This window comes from Cornus florida, unplaced genomic scaffold (assembly GCF_030987335.1).
Source record: "Cornus florida cultivar Cherokee Brave unplaced genomic scaffold, ASM3098733v1 CherokeeBrave_3.0.0_Hap2_Chr01, whole genome shotgun sequence".
Classification (NCBI taxonomy): domain Eukaryota; kingdom Viridiplantae; phylum Streptophyta; class Magnoliopsida; order Cornales; family Cornaceae; genus Cornus; species Cornus florida.
In genome coordinates, this window is record NW_026775571.1 from 89,906,982 (window position 1) to 89,924,191 (window position 17,210).

Sequence of the window (17,210 nt, forward strand, 5' to 3'; positions counted from 1 at the left end):
TACAAGTCAAATATCAAACCAAACACAAATTTAATTGGTTCACAATATTTGAACTTGTAGATCACAAAAACGACATCACTGGGATATTAAATCTTCCGGGAACACAACTGAATCTTGAATTGAGAAATATTTAACCATTGTAGCAGATGACAAGTTAAGCAAGGAACAGAAGACAGAAACAGAAAGAAACACAGCAAGGTAAATTAGAATAAGATTCAAACAAACTGTTCCAACTGAATTAGAACTTCTATGATGAAATTTTCCTCAGATGAGAATAAATTGAAACCAACTAAAAGCAACAAATATTGCATCATGCAGGGACACGCATAGAGATGCATGACCTTTTGATAATAAGAACAAACAAGTCGTGCAGTAGAGAAAGCAGACATACCCATTTTCCCTAACAGAACGCCTTAAAGCAGCCCTAGCCTCACCGGGTTTTCCTTCCTTCCTTTTGTCCATCTCTCGTGCCTGGCAAAGTACACATTGGTAAATAGAAGAAACAAAAGAATAACAAGCAGAGCATATAGTATATATACAAACCTTCCACTTAAACCTGTCATCTAACATGCTTCTTTGAGCATCTGTTAGCTTCCCAACATATTTCCATATGTCATCGCCTAAAAATAAAAAATAAAATAAAGAAATAAATAATTAGAACAAAACCAGTTGATGAACAAAGAATACCATAACATTCCCAGGTAAGAGGAGTAAATGGATATTGATTGAATGTGTAGATCATTCTTCCCAAAACTTCAAGTCCTTTAAACAAGAAAAAAAATTATAAAAAATGAAATTATAACAAATTAAATGGTCCTTCGATCTTCTAAGAAGAAATTAAAAGAAGATTTGATTTGAAAATAGAGCATACTTCTCAGACACCAAGCGAACAAAACAATAAAAAATATGGAAATTAGTAGAGGACCTTAAAAGCAAGACTTTTATGTATCTCAACAGACCACTATACAAATCAATACAGAGAATGTAGGATCATAAACTCACCAACAATCTTATAACCAGTAGCTAAAGTATTCAAGGCTGCTTTGCGAATTTCACCATCTCGTTCTGCTGTTAAGCTTGCAACTATCTGCAATGATTTTAATTGTCCACCAATCTGTAGACAAAATGATGATAGGATTACGCATCCTTTAAAAGATGACCAAAATGAGATAAAGTTCTCTATGTTACCTCAGCACCATGGCTGTCGATTAAAAATCCAACAAGATCAACACACTCTATCCGGGTTCGGTTGTTCCTAGAACGCAAACCCTCCAAAATATAGGGGAAAGCTTTTGGGGCTGAATATGCATTAATAATTTGTTTAATCAGCTCCCGCATTTTTTCTCGTACTTTCTCGATGTTGTGTCCACACTGCAGTAGTAAAACATTGCCACAGTCAAGAAGGATGTTTTAATAATTCTCAGGTCAGTAAAAAGAAACTCCAAGAAAGTACTTTAAAATTAGCATCTAACAAGCAGATTTGGACAAACTGTTGTGCCAGGTTACCTCCCAACAAGAACCAGACAAGTCTAGATCAAGCAGGGAAGCCAACCTGAACAACGCCAATAAGAAGAGGAACTTACAATAACCAAGACACGAACCTACTGATACTAAAAGAGAGAAGAACAAGGGGGACAAAAAAAAGAAGGTACTAAATTACAATGATAAAGTGTTTCCTCGGGAAAAAAAAAAAAAGAAAAAGAATTCCATTAGCAGAATTTCTCAATATGAGAGAGCCAATCCAAGTAGTATACAACCGGAATTACTATAATCACTTTTAAAAAGAAAGGTGGATTAACAAACAAAAGAAAGATGGAACCAGATGCATTCGTAAAGAAAGTAATTTGCCTTTTAAAGAAAGAACAGATCAGTTTGACATCTAGAAAGGTAAGGCTAAAAACTGCCAGCTACCATTTTTCAAGTTGGTAAGAAGGTTTGGGTCAAACATGACCAACAACAATGCAGAATTAGAAAATTCACAGCTGACAGGACTAATTGAAGCAGTGCAGGGCTACAAGAAGAACCTTCTCAATCAAGCAGGGAAAAAAAATGGCAGCCTCAGATTCGGTAATGGTGTACCCCTCATTCCTCAATGTATCAAAAAGTTCGGGAAGGAATTCCAACACCTGTTTTTTAAAGGGAGAAAAACAAATTTAAATCACAACCAACAAATTTTCCTCACCACCACCTGAAATAAGCAAACCTGAAAAATAATAATAACAAAATACTGCACCTTCAATAGGCATGATGTATTAGATTCACAAAATCGCAATCCAAACCATCTTAGAAGAACATCAAGAACTTCAATCATTTCCTTTCCAGTGGATGGAAGTGCCTGGAAAAATAACAGAAACTAAAATTATATAACCATTCACATATTCTCAGCCAGTCCAAGTAGCAACAAATGTGACAGCAAAAGCACCTTCTGCAGCATCTCAATACCATCAACTTGCTTCTTGAAGTCTGTGCTAAGAAGCCTCCTGTGCAAATCTTCTCTGAAATACTTCATAAGATCATTCTGTAGCATAGACATTCATTGTCAAATTCAAAAGGAATAATAGAAAAGCAACAAATCATTCATCAACCGAAAATTAACACAAACCTCAAGCTCTTGAATTTGCTCTAACCGTGGCTCTTCAAATTTAAACCTACGGATAACCATTCTTTCTCTATCATCCTGCACATGGGATGATCCAATCAACAGCTGCACTAAATAAATTACAATTAGGACTTGATGTTATATAACTAGCTTATATACCTTGTTTGAATCCTTCACATTTAACAAAGGCTGGGACTGGATAGTCATATCTTGAACTGATAAAATTGATTCAGGCCTTGAACCTTTGCTTGAGGGAACTCTCTGCCCAAACCATTAAAGAATCAGAACCATTGCTAGACCATAAGCAGAAACAAATTTAAGCAGGTAAAAGCATACCGAAGACACTGCTCTGCTTCCATGCCTTGGTGCACGATCTGCATGACCGTTGTTACTAGATTTCCCAACCTTTGAGCCACTTTTGGATGTTGGTATTGTTTTTGCTGATTCAAATGTTTCTGGAAGCAAACAAGTTAGATTAGCTAAGTAACAACACTGCCAATAAAACCAATGCAACATCTCACCAAATTTTACGAAGATTCACCTTGAAAAGTCCCATGTGGTTTCAGCCGTTCAAGAACAATGGCTAATGCAGGTCCATGTATATCTTTCAAATTCTTGGTCACCTAGAAAAATGATAACAGGATAAAGAATCTCAGAAGTTCTGTCAATTTCAAGAAACAGATAGGAGCACAAAAGAATTTTGAAGCCAACGCACTGTTTCTTGTCCGCAAGCTCTTAAAATTTCACCAATGCATACTTCGGCTGCCTTGCGAACTTCTGCTGATTTATCCTATATGGGAACGAACAAACCATATAATTTCCATAAAACCAAAAAAGAATGCAGATAACGCTTTCAATTTATTTTGCTAAAACATTCTAGTATTGCTCTAGTATACCGTCATAGCAGAGGCAGCTGGTTTTAGAAGATGTGAAGCATCAGAAAAATCACTTAATCCAGTAAGTTGCCTGGATACCCAATCAAAAAGATCCTTACGCCCTTCCGCGCCAAGCTTAGCATCCGTTAAAGCAGCAGCAACATAAGGAATCTAAAATGGACATAGAATAGTCAAATATTGGACAAGCAAAAAAAAATGCACAAAAAGCACAAGGAAAAAAAAAGGGAACAGATGGTAACCATTTTGTCTAGATGTACAGCAGCAAGCCAAGAATCTAAAGTAGTCAAAGCAGATTCTCTCATATGCTTTTTATTGTCACCCAGGCATTTCAAAACATCAGATAGAATGCCCTGCAAGAATCCATTCAGCACATTAATGTCAGATATCTAAAGAAAACAAAATAAAACATCAGCAACTGCAGGTTAAAAGTCAACAAACCTTGCTTGACTTATCAACTGCTGCTCCCATTGCAGATGCGACAGCGCCAACAGTAGTCAAACTTGCCATAACTAAATTTTTGTTGCTGTCATATAGGCGACCTCTAAGAGCTCCGAATAAATCCGCTGTCAATCAACAGAAAAGCAACAGATTGGCAACATTACCGAAAACAAAACAAAAGAGACAAAGTACAGTGAGAATGATGCTGTGTATGGTCACAGTTAAAATGTATAGCTAGTTCTAATCACGCAAAATAATTCCATACCAGTTCCTGTTGGCTGAATGCGCTTATTGGCCTCTTCCAATATTTTGTTAACAGCTTCAATAGATTCCAAACGAATCTGATAAACAACGAAACAAGAAGTTCAAGAGGGTGAGTTGCCAACAGTAAAACTGTACCCACACATACACACGACTATATTAAAAGTGAATCTCATATATACTCTGTTAAAAAAAGAACTCATATATGCTAATGACCAGACCTTCCAATCAGGACTTTCCAAGCCCTTAAGAAGGGCAGGTGTGATCTTCCCACTTATATCTTCGCGTGGCAGGCTATCTAGCCCACCACCAAATGAAGATGATGTGGATTCTGATGTCTTCACAGTTTTCTTTGGAACTGCAGATGCACCCTACAAAATAAAACACCAGAACAATAAACAGCCAATTTAAACGAAGCAGTCAGAAATAGAATGGCAAATATAAACGCAATCCTACCTCAAATGGATTTTTTTCGTACTCTGCATCAAGGGCACTAAGAAGAGCAGGTTTGACATCTGTTAGAAACCCTTTGATTTCTGCAAAAGGAGTACATCTTATGACCCATAAATCAGCTAAAAACCATCCAAAAGTTGACACAAAAATTACCTGGACCAACAAACTTATGCAAAACCCCAATGAGCTTAATAGTGGCATTTCTAGTGGCAGCAGCACTGGATTGCAATCCCGTATCTTTGCAAAAATCAATTAAATCCTGTGGAAATAATAGAAATTTTCCCTCTTAACTGTCGTACAAGGAAGAAGAACAAGAACATCAATTGTTCTAAAAAAATAAAAAGAAAAAACAACAAAGTAATACAAGAACTGGAAACACCTTCAGTTTCACATGTGATATACCAAAGTCTTCAACAGCTGATACCATCCACAAAATACCCTCACTAAGAACCTTCGGATTCTTGTGCTCTTTCATGATTTTGTATAGCTAAAACACAAATCAAGAAGTATAAGTGACACAAATAGAAGAAAGATAGCTTTACCAAAATGGAAATAAGAAGAGCTCCTCATGTCTCTGACTTGGGAGACACCATTTGAGCACCTGTTAGATGTAGACCTATACACACAAAAAATATGAACAAGACTGCAGCTATCCTTACTCGGTCAAAAATAAATCCTGGGCTTGCAGCTTCACAAAAAGTTGTAAGGCACTTCATGGAATGAGCACGGGTCTTGATATCTGCCACCCTTTCGCTTATACCTGTCAAAAAGCAGATATTTGAACCAAGTGAGTAACTGGCCACATGAACCAGTTCTTTGATTCAAATATGCTAGCCAAAAACCAAGATATAATTGGAAATTTAACCAGTGACTCACCGAAAAGGCAAAGCACTACACATTTTTTCGGAAACTTGGATGCAGTAGATGCTATGTGGTTAATGACATCAATAACTTGTTGCTGGACCTGCACTTTTCAAGAAATATAAGCTTATTACCCAAAAAGCTAACAACAATAACAACCCAGCGAGTAAGATGAGAAATTTTAAATACCTGCACATTTTTCTCACTCCATCCAGGAACAGCACAAAGTAAACGAATTAGCATCTCCACTGACTGGTCTAGGTCCTGCGTCCCAACCACCTGTTCTTTAAATGAGACAATTGCTGCAACAACAAAAAGAGATAATTTGCTACAGATTCAAGAATAAGTACATGCATTTAATGCATAATATAAAAATAAATACATAAAATAAAATAAAATAATAATCAACAATAGAAATGTGAACTGTCAAACAGAGATGTAAATTTATAACACTCCCATCTTCTTTAATTTGTTTAAAGCTTACAATTGCTAGATGAAGTTTATTAGCGATAGATACAGAAAGTAAGTAAAACATCAAAACAACATACAAAAAGACATAAACCACAATCATACAAATAACATGTCAAGAAAATAAACGATTAGCATATAACTAGAGATTAGTTATTGTTAATGTGAGGCGTTAACTTATAGAAAGAATTCCTGCTGCTAAATTTCCCTTGAAAGAGATAACAAAAATAAAAATAAATAAATAGGAAACCAAAAAAAAAACACAATGAAAAGAATCAGACAATAATTTACTATATGAGGAGCCCTTTTGGGGCAACTCGTATGCGGATGAGGATCTCTTTCGTGGCAACTAAAAGTAAGAAAAAAGACGTGATTCCTTCAGGGTCATGAACCCAAAAGCAAACAAGCCTACCAATACTAAGTAATATGATTAATACTGAATAGATAAGGACGGAAAGCAAGCAAGTGTAGCTAGCTTGCAAACACTGGTGGCGGGCAGGAGTTGAGGCCAGGAATAGAGGTTCTTGGGCATGCACTCCAGGTGCATGTAGCAGAATGATGGAACAGTATTAGCACAAGTAACCCGTACGAAAGGGATAAGGCACTGTTGAGCTACGGTAAAATTTAAATTCCAAGAAAAGCAATGCCTTAGCACTATCAAAAATTAAAACATGGAGCCTAATAGACAATACACAGTACTGGTCCTTTTTACGATTTTATAAATCCCTTTCACTTTCAAGATAAACCAATAAGGTGGAGATAGTTTTGAAGATGATGCCAGGAGTGATGTTCCACACAGTGGCAAACGTACTCTTGCATTTCTTCCTTAATGACCATCAAAGTTCATGATGCAAGGTCAGCAAAAAACTAAAACTAATAAATAATATATATATATATATATATATATATATATATAATGATAAATAAATAACTAAAATGAAGAGTCTCGTATTGATAAGGAGAATGATTAACCTTCCAGCCGCTCTTTCCATACGCTGCTCTTCAATTGAGAAATGGTATCAGCTTGTATAACAGAACCTAATCTGCTTTCAATCTCTTCAAGGCTCATATCTGCTGGCTGGAATTATTAGGTAACCAAGAGAGTATAAACATAACAGATAAGTCGTTAAAAAATTAGCATAACAAAATACAATCGTTGAATAGCTAAAATGGTCAAATCTCTAACTTACCTCAACGTCTTCAGATTCAACTGGCTTTGAAGTTTTCATTGGTCCAGCTCCATCTTTTTTGCTGACACCCGATTTCACAGACACTCCTTTCTTACTAGCAGGCTGAGAAAAATGTTTTGAAACATGAGATACATTCAAAAGAATACCCTGGTAAAGAAATATAAGACATATAATACTCACAGCTGCATGAACAGGCTTCTTCCCACTAAGCATGCTTGCTGCTGACTTTCTCACGTATAATCCTTCTGAAGCCTGGAAAATTTATCAAGTACGTCATATTAAAATTGTGATCTACCCACAAAAAAAGTAAATAGATTGAAGCAACACCCAGTAAGTATGAATTCAAAATGAGGTAATTGTTTCAAACAGATTTATGCACCAAAATGAGATAGAAATTTAATATTCTGCTTTCCCAAAATTCAAGTAAAGGAGAACTTTAGATTTCTTTTCAACAATAAAATGTTTGCCCACCAAAAATGAGAAAAGAAAACAAGCATGTACCGGTCACCAAGGTGGTTAAATCGCGAATAAATCGCATGTGTGGTAGAATCGTTGATTCAGTTTTTTTTTTTTTTTTTTTCATGGCTGATTGTGATTTTTCGGTGAATATAGGGGGATGAGTTTTCTGGGCTTCTTGTTCTGTTTCTAACTTTTGGTTCTTGACTTCTTGGTTTTAATTTTCTTTTTGACCTAATAAATTGTTACTTGGTTACTTATCAAAAAAAAATTGTTATTTGGGGGTATAGACTATTTACTAGTAGTTCATGTTTAAAGTTCATATAATGAAAAATTGTTCAATTCCTTTTATACAATGCAGATAATTTTTATAGACAAAAACAGGAGTGTCTATAACCCAATTATTATATAAATAATGTTAGTTACGTGTTTATTATTATTATTATTATTATTATTATTATTTGGATTTACTTTTTAACGAACCTTGGTCGATTCGATTCCTCTTGGACCTATTACCTAGCATCTATTGCAAGTTAGTATTATCTCTCGTGATTCAAATTGAATTGATGTTGCATAGTTGTTATGCGAACTCTATTTTTTGAAATACATTCTCTCTAATATATATGTCTATCCCAAGATGTTTTTAACTATATATCTGGAATTTAAGAAGTTAGTTTGAATTATTTTTCGACTGGTTTGGTAAAATCATACAATTCTCGATCCGATTCTACGATTTCGATTCTACGGAGCCCCCCAACAATCCTACGTAGAATCCCGATTCTGACAACCTTGCTAGTCAAACAATACAATATTGATGCAAAATAGATGTGGAAGTTATGCTGAAAAACATTCAAATGGTGATGAATGGAGTTAGCGCTAGCTTTTGAAACACTAATTGAATACAAAAAGATTATTGACTTTAAGCTACAATCAAATCAAGAGTAAGAGATAAAGAAGAAGAAAAAGAGAAAAAAGCGGATGAGAGAAAAAGAGAGAAAGTTGGAGAAAAGAATGAAAGAATATTTTTATCCTTCTACCACATTCTATTTATAATAACAAGTTTCAGAAATTACACATATAAGCGCCTAACAACACTCCCCTTCAAGCTGGTGCAAAGATATCTATCATACCCAGCTTGACTAACATATTTTGCAAGCAAGTCTTGCTCACACCCTTAGTCAAAACATCAGCAACTTTTTTTTTTCCTAGTTGGGAACTCACACACACTGCCTCCACTAAGGTTCGAACCCCTAATCTCCCTTTGGAAAATAGGAGCCTTGTACCGCTAGACCACAGGCCTGTTGGTAAAACATCAGCAACTTGATCATGTGTATTGACGTATGGAGTACAAATCAGCCCAATACTAAGCTTTTCCTTGATGAAGTGTCGATCAACTTCAATGTACTTTGTCCTGTCATGCTGAACTGGATTGTGGGCAAAGCTAATAGCAACCTTGTTGTCACAATACAACTTCATTGACTCGCGAACAGGATAACCCAACTCACCCAACATCGTACGTAGCCATAACAACTCACAAACCTCATATGCCATGGATCTGAACTCAGCCTCTACGCTAGATCTAGCTAGTACAGATTGTTTCTTATTTCGCCATGAAACAAGATTACCTCCAACAAATGTGCAATATCCTGAAGTAGATCGTCGATCTGTCACTGACCCTGTCGAATCAGCATCAGTATAGGCTTCAACACGCAAGTGGCCATGACTGCCAAACAATATCCCCTTACCAGGTGAACCCTTAAGGTAGCGAAGAACATGATGAGCTGACTCAAGGTGGAGTATGCATAAACTAACTAATCACACTAATAGCGTAGGCAATATCCAGGCGCGTGAGAGTAAATCAGTCTCCCAACCTATCGTTGAAATCTTCCCACATCATCTGATGGGTATCCATCTACATCATTAAGCCTATGGTTCTACTCAATGGGAATATCAATAGGTCTACCTCCAAGCCAGCCTATTTCAGCCAACAAATCTAACACATACTTCCGTTGAGAAATGAACACCCCTTTTTTCGATCTGCACACCTCGATGCCAAGAAAGTATCTAAATGACCCGAGGTCTTTAACCTCGAACTCTGTCCCCAAGAATGACTTCATTCGACGAATCTCTTCCGGATCATTTCCATTGATAACAATATGACTGATAGAAAGGAGGTTATTTGTAAACTTTGGGACATGAAGAACAGAGGATAAGGTAAGATTAGGAGAGGCAGAAACAGTGCCCTTCCCCGCAATGGAGGTGAAGGTGCCATTCACTATCCTTATCAGAACATAAACTTTACAAAGGAAAATCAAATGTCTGCCAGTCATGTGATCAGTGACTCCTGAATCAATGATCCAGGGTGCCCACCAGATAATGTGAAAACCTGATGTGCCGAATGAGAGGTACCTGTTTGAGCGAAGTTAGAGATGGAAACGGAGGAATGTTGTGCTAGTAGATGTCGAAGAGCATCAAGTTCAGCCCTGGACAAAGAACTTGGTGGCCCTAAGGAGGCATGACCAGTAGAAGCAACCTAAGAAGTCTCCCGCTATGCAGTATGTGCCGTAGATAACCCCCTAAATGGACCAGGCCTTGGCCTAGCATTCGCATTAGCAGGAGCTGGAGTAGGGCGACTGTGTAGATTCTAGCATGTTTCCCTAGTGTGGCGCTTACGCCCACAGTGATCACACCTCAACTTGCTTTTGTCATCTTGTTTCCCTCCTTTTGGAGGATTGGGCTTGTAACATTGTTGTGTGGCAAGAGCAGACCTCTCAAACAATGGTACTTCTGGCTCAGGCTTAGTGTATACAAGTGCAGACTGCAGACATAGCCTTCATTCTACTCTCCTCAACCTAGATATACGAAAACACATCTCTAAGAGAAGTAGGGGCTGAATACCGGCCTAACACTTGTACCTTGGCATGCTCGTATCTCGGGTGCAGACCACCCACGAACTCATCGATTCGATTCCTTTCTACCATAGCATGAAATGCTTTAACATCACCTGCACACACAGGTATGTAGTCTTGGTAGTGATCTAACTCTTTCCATTTACCACGTAGAGTGTGGTAATATGTAGCAAAAGTTTGGTCTTCTTGCTTGAATCTTAAAATCTGTTGTTGGAATTCCTACAGTTTTGCAAAATTACCAATCAAGGAATACGTCTCTTCCACAGCCGTCCATAGCTCTTTAGCTGTTTTCACAAACAGAAACCCTTTGCTGATCTGTGGCTGCATTGACTGCAACAACCACGTCACCACACAAACCCTAGAAAGCAACAAAGTAGACCACACCAGTCACCACAGGAACCCTAGAAAGCAACAAAGTAGACCATACCAGAATTGCGAACAACGAAGAAAAAGCCGTTGTTGCAGAACCCCGCGAACACAAAAAAAAAAACACCGATCGAAACTACAATAGATGAAAAACAAGTCCAAAAAAATCCCATCTTGGAATCTCTTCAAAACCCTTCACACACACTAAGGTTTACACAAACTTGCCCTAGGGTTTCAACTACAAACCTAAAGCTTTACAAGCCATGCTCTAATACCATGTTGACTTTAAGATGTAATTAAATCAAGAGGAAATGATAAAGAAGAAGAAGAAGAAGAAGAAGAAGAAGAAGAGAAGAGAAGAAATCGGATGAGAGAAAAAGAGAGAGAGATGGGGAAAGAGAGAAAGCATGAAAGAATATTTTCATCCTTCCACCACATTCTATTTATAACAAGAAGTTTCAGAAATTACACATAAGCCCCAACAGTATATAAGTAATAACAAATAAGCCCCTGACAACAAAGATGAAGGATTCAAAGAGGTCTTATCAGGTGGTGAACAAGTATGTTAAAGAAGCACGATAAATCATTCTAAAATGGCAGAAGCATCTCAGGTTTTAATGAGACACTTATGTTATGTGTTATGACCCTTCAGGTTAACTAAAAGCAAGAACAAGCGGTGCGACAAAAAGATCAACTTATTATTGAAAGATTCCCTCTCCAATGATTATCAATCCGATACATCTTTTTGCTTTTTTACTGATTCTTGTATCATCCAGGCAATTTATTGTCATTTCTGTGTAAATACTCGGTCAATTTGTAAGTACTCTTTAAGCTGCCTCAGTCATTTTTACATAGTTCTTCATCTTAGCTCAGCAAAAGAAATGAAAAAAGGAAGTACTGAGAATAAGGAGAACACCGAACAAAACTTAAAGCTAGAGTGACATGATTCGCATGCCAGAGATTTGCATCTCCCATGGACCAAACAAATTTGCTCATGGTTGTCCACTCTCTTTAACACAGCATTTCCACTCTACATCAGCATGTCTTGACCCATTTTGAGTCGAGAATAATCACTAAGAATCCAAGACATTAAAAAATGTTTCTTTCACAAAAATAATTAATTCTTTACGTTTCCAAGAAAAAACAAGTTCATTATTTATGAAGGTAGGACTCTTTACAGTAATAATTCCAAAATCATTAAGTTTTAACAATTCATTGCCCCTATCTGGATAGTCAAAACAAGATCATTACAAAGTTTACGGCCACTGGTGTACAATAAAATTAATTTGTTCCTTTATCAAAAAAAAATAAAAAATAAAAAATACAAATAAAAATAAAAATAAAATCCTATAATCAACACGCATAGGGCCTTCAAACTTCAAGTATTTCCTTCGAAAAACATTACTAAAAATTAGGTAAGTAGAAAAATAAGCCATTATTATAACCAACCACAGTACAACATAACAAAAATAGTAAAAACAAATCAAGTGACAAATAAACCCACCTCTACGCAAGAAACGACTCCTCCAGATGTTTGGACTGTAAGTGGCATATCAAGATAATTATGAGAAATAAAAACAGAGAACTTCAAAGAAATAAAAATCTCTAACAGATCAAATGCGATACCAATATGAAAACATTAGAGATTATTTCAAACCTGAGCTTGTACCAACTGTACCACCTCCAGAACCCCCAATCATTTCCGAAAGTTTCTTTTTTCTAACATCATCTAGTTTCTCCAAGGACTTCTCTAAAGGCCTCATGCCGACCAACTAGAAGATAGCAAAAGATAAAGGAAAAAACAATTATAGCCAAAGTAGTAAGACACAAATGGAGAATATTCAGAGGAAATGGAATTATGATTGAAAAGAATACCTTAGCTATGGCTGCCAAAACAGAAAAGGCAGCATCTCTCACTTCAGGGGTCCCATCATTCAGGCACTACACATAATTTGTTTTCACGTGACTTAACAAAATAAGCTAAATAAATATTTAAAAAATATCAGATAATTTAAATTTAAAATTTACAGCAAAAATCTAGAACATATGAGAAAAGAGATCATGCCTTTCATAGAAGTATATACATGTGTATTTCTTATGTGGCTATACTTTTGACTTGCAAAAAACTACTACTAGGGAATGGTTTAAAATCAATTGAGGTTAAAGCTGTGATTCAACAAATTGACCTGAAAAGTGTTATACTCCATAGAAAGAAAGAGTTCCAATTCCTAAAATCAACAATATATTTTACATTGTGCTGAAAACTTTTAGTAGGTCGGTGGAAACACAAAAATTCACTCTCCATGTTTTATGAGCATATCAATGGGAGGCAGGTTCAGCACAAATGTCATATTAATTAAGTCACTCGAATCCACACAAATCAGTGTTTCTGGCACGGATTTCACTAACCTCCATGCAAATTGGAACATAGTCCTTGTGGGCTTTAAGGACAACAGCCTTGTTGCTTGTCTCAGTACAAAATGTAACCCAGTTTAAAGTCAATGAGCGCACTAGTGGCACTTTATTTTTCACTGCCGCCTTGACATCTGCAATACAAAGCAATTTAGCATGATAAGTATCAAGGTTCACAACAATCACAAAGCAAGTCTAAGTAGAAAATACATAGAAAAAAATTTCCTTTTATATACAGAAGCAACATATTTGAAAAAAATATGAATTTCAACTTGCAAACATCTTAACAATAAAACAGAAGATAGCATTATTTGCACATGCATATTGTAGACAACAAAGGTGAGAAATTAACATAATAATTTAGCCATATTAAATATCACATATTAAACATAATGGATAAAAAGAGAGAGAAAATGAAGGCAGAAACCCCTTCCATGGAGGCAGGTCCAGGATGCAACAATGAGTAGAGAGGAAAACGAAGAAGGAATGCGTACCACATTACTGGCCATTTTTGTTTTGAACCAATCAGTTAACAATCAGATCCGATTAAACGAATATATTATTACATTTATAACTTATATATCATCAATTATTAACCATCAGATTTGTTTACCTTTAATTAAAAAGATCACATAGTATATATACAGAATTACGGTGTTCTCATCTACTTCTCTTCTTTATTTTCTTCTTCTCCAATTTAAACCCTAATTTTCTCTTTCACAACACAGTTATTTCAACTTTTTTTCCCCTCTTATTTTTCTTCTTCTCTCCCCTTTTCCTTCTCTTCTTCCTTTCTTCTTCTTCATTTCAAACCCTAATTTTCTCTTTCGACATAGCTATTTCAGATTTTCCCCATTTCTTCTTCTCTCTTGATTTTTCCTCATCTATTTATGGTGATTTTAGTTCTTATAAAACCAAATGATTTTATTTCAGTGGTACAAAAAAATTTGTTCCTCTTCATTCTACCTTAAACATATTTTCAGACCTAGTGTTTAATTTTCATTCAACCAATTAATTATTTGATTTGTGCGGAAGTGTATAATTTAAATGGATCGGATTATCGGATTAGAGATCCAAGAGGGGGCATAACAGATATCGATTTTCACCTTCACAAATCAAAAAATTGGTCGACTGAAAATCACATACCAAATCTTTTTTTTTATATGTAAGTAAAATCACACACCAAATGTTTTTTTTTTAAATAAGTAAAATCACACACCAAATCTCATTGGTACAAAAAAATTTATTCCTCTTTGTTCTACCTTGAACATATTTTCAAATTTGGTGTGTGAAAATATGTTTCAATTAGAACAAAGAGGAATTAAAAAAAACTATAAGTAAAATAACACCAAAATCTCATTGGTACAAAAATATTTATTCCTCTTTGTTCTACTTTGAACATATTTTCAAATTTCGTGTGTGAAAATATGTTTAAGGTAGAACAAAAAGGAACAAAAAATTTTGTACCAATGAAATAAAATCACTTGGTTTCGTAAGAACTAAAATGGTTTATGGATTTTCTCTCCTTTTCCTTCTCTTCTTCCTTTTCTTCTTCTACATTACAAAAGCCCTAATTTCTCTTTCACAACATAGCTATTTCAGGCCAAAGTCTTCTAGCATAGCTGGTAAGATGCCTCTCGTTGGCTCTTGGAGCGCATGGGTTCGAATCTTAGCACCAACTAACCCCTAACATTTACTCTTTATGTTGATTTTAGTTCTTACAAAACAAAGTGATTTTATTTCACTCGTACAAAAAAAATTTGTTCCTCTTTGTTCTAGCTTAAAACATATTTTCAGATTTGGTGCTTGATTTTCAGCCGACCAATCCTTTGATTTATGCAAAAGTCTAAAATTTAAATGGATCGGGTTATCAGGATATCCAAGAGGGTGCATATTGGATATGGATTTTCTCTTCCACAAATCAAATAACACTTCAACCGAAAAATCAAACACCAAATCCAAAAATATGTTTATAGATTTTCTCCCCTTTTCCTTCTCTTCTTCCTTTCTTCATTAGAAGCCCTAATTTTCTTTCACAACATAGATATTCAGATTTTTCCCCATATCTTCTCTTGATTTTTCCTCTATGGTGATTTTAGTTACAAAACCAAGTGATTTTATTTCACTCACACAACAAATTTTGTTCCTCTTTGTTTTTCCTTAACCAGAATTTCAAATTTGGTGTTTGATTTTCAGTTGACCAATTATTTGATTTGTGCGTAAGTGTATAATTTAAACAGATCGGATTAGAGATCCAGAAGGGTGCATATCGGATATGAATTGATTAAGTGAAAAATTGTAGGATTATCGAATCGGATCGAATTGCCTATATTGCTTATCGGAGTCGGATCAGATTGACACTGATGGCCCATATCCAATTAGTTTACAGGTCAACCTAAATGGGACTCGAACTATCACCCTTCACTTTGAGGAGAGATCATACCATCCATGCTAGAGGACCGGTGGTGGGGAAGTGGGATGTTAATGCCATTCTTAGCCCTGTTTTTTTTTTTTTTTTGGTTAACAAAAACTTTCATCCCATAGGCATGTGCAATAGGCTTTTTTTTTTTTACATTAACTCTCCAATTTCACTCAGCGTACTGATGTCAACACAACAAAACATTAGTATGAGTGTAAGAATTGTGTCCAACACATGAACTCAAACAGGCATTCCAATGTCCCCCACTCCCCCCCTCCCAAAAAAAAAAAAAAGAGTCCAATCCTCACCATTTATTAAAGGAAGAAGAAAAAAAAAAAATGGTCAAATTTGATAGCAAATAAGGGCTTCCTAATTATGAGAGATATAGAAACTCCCTTTTTTACCGCATCCCATTAAATTTCAATATTAATTGAGTACACCTCAAAGAATAATAAAGTCATGGTTATACTCCCTTTTTTCAAAAGATTCAACTTAATTAAGGGGTATATTACCCCGAACTCCCTTGAGGTTTGACTTAATTACCTAGAGATTAAAGGTTCTTGACCACTTCTTTATTCACTGTTAATTTGCTTCTGCTACAGGTTATTGTTGTTTCCTGTTTGTATTAGTTGGATGGCAATTCAAGAATAATCTTTCATCATGAAACTATTTCCAAGCCTAGGTTGTTAAAAAGGAAAGCTTGTGTCTAGTTTGAAATAAACTTCTCTAAGATTTATCATCAGTTAAGGGGGGGACGGGGATATGGTTAATTAATCATAATAGCTTGCATTGGACAAATATAACAAACGTTTCATCAGAATCCCTCCGCCACTAGTTACTAATACTGGTAAAAATCTAGCCGAGGGGTATTTTCAATAAACCCCATTTCATCAATGGAAGCCCCATATAGCTGATAAGGTTACATTTAGCTTCAGTAAGCTGGGAAAAGGGATTCAATTCTTGAGTTTTAGCTTCAATAAGTACTCTCTTGGTGTAACAGTTCATTTATGCATCACGTTAAACTTAAAGAGAGGATATGCCGCCACAGAGTTATAAGTTGGCGGTTGATGTGCCTAAAAGAAGCAAAGGCTACAAGTCTAAAAGGTTGATTAACATTCACAATTTGAGTGATTTAATTGTAAATTAATTGATTAAGCATATAATTCAGGGCTCTGGAGGAACTCTCACTCTAGAATAAAGAAAATTATATTGCAACTCGTATTTGAAAGTAGCCATATGTAGAATAACAAATTACAAAACCATAGAGATCATCAAAACAGGACATCATGCAAAAACTATTCTCCAAATATAAGGTCATAGAATTCCAAGATTGAAAGGATGGTAAAACCTGCCTTCAACAATATCAGCAAGAGTTAAGCACCCAGATTTGTGCATTGCTTGGAGTGTTTGGGAAAGTGCATCAGTCATGGTAGGTTTTTTCTCCTTCAGTTTTTCCTAGAAAAGATGGAACTTCTTAGATAA

At 35.7% G+C, this 17,210-nt stretch overlaps 1 protein-coding gene across 1 annotated transcript in view; it reads right to left on the bottom strand.

Annotated features, from left to right (window-relative positions):
• LOC132306081 (protein MOR1-like) overlaps nt 1–17,210 on the bottom strand; it is a 30,622-nt gene that overhangs the window by 6,559 nt on the left and 6,853 nt on the right. The window contains exons 12-42 of the mRNA XM_059803297.1: nt 17,081–17,183; nt 13,307–13,443; nt 12,773–12,838; nt 12,555–12,669; nt 12,402–12,436; nt 7,347–7,418; nt 7,167–7,268; nt 6,949–7,054; nt 5,698–5,810; nt 5,524–5,611; nt 5,307–5,407; nt 5,027–5,134; nt 4,801–4,906; nt 4,651–4,730; nt 4,416–4,565; nt 4,199–4,274; nt 3,934–4,058; nt 3,735–3,845; nt 3,496–3,645; nt 3,315–3,389; nt 3,141–3,222; nt 2,936–3,054; nt 2,759–2,860; nt 2,603–2,677; nt 2,423–2,518; nt 2,234–2,335; nt 2,025–2,126; nt 1,189–1,371; nt 1,003–1,114; nt 544–620; nt 392–471 (exon numbers count right to left, since the gene is read on the bottom strand). Coding sequence (XP_059659280.1) covers nt 392–471; nt 544–620; nt 1,003–1,114; nt 1,189–1,371; nt 2,025–2,126; nt 2,234–2,335; nt 2,423–2,518; nt 2,603–2,677; nt 2,759–2,860; nt 2,936–3,054; nt 3,141–3,222; nt 3,315–3,389; nt 3,496–3,645; nt 3,735–3,845; nt 3,934–4,058; nt 4,199–4,274; nt 4,416–4,565; nt 4,651–4,730; nt 4,801–4,906; nt 5,027–5,134; nt 5,307–5,407; nt 5,524–5,611; nt 5,698–5,810; nt 6,949–7,054; nt 7,167–7,268; nt 7,347–7,418; nt 12,402–12,436; nt 12,555–12,669; nt 12,773–12,838; nt 13,307–13,443; nt 17,081–17,183 — 3,149 coding nt within the window. The remainder of the gene's footprint in view (nt 1–391; nt 472–543; nt 621–1,002; nt 1,115–1,188; nt 1,372–2,024; nt 2,127–2,233; nt 2,336–2,422; nt 2,519–2,602; nt 2,678–2,758; nt 2,861–2,935; nt 3,055–3,140; nt 3,223–3,314; nt 3,390–3,495; nt 3,646–3,734; nt 3,846–3,933; nt 4,059–4,198; nt 4,275–4,415; nt 4,566–4,650; nt 4,731–4,800; nt 4,907–5,026; nt 5,135–5,306; nt 5,408–5,523; nt 5,612–5,697; nt 5,811–6,948; nt 7,055–7,166; nt 7,269–7,346; nt 7,419–12,401; nt 12,437–12,554; nt 12,670–12,772; nt 12,839–13,306; nt 13,444–17,080; nt 17,184–17,210) is intronic.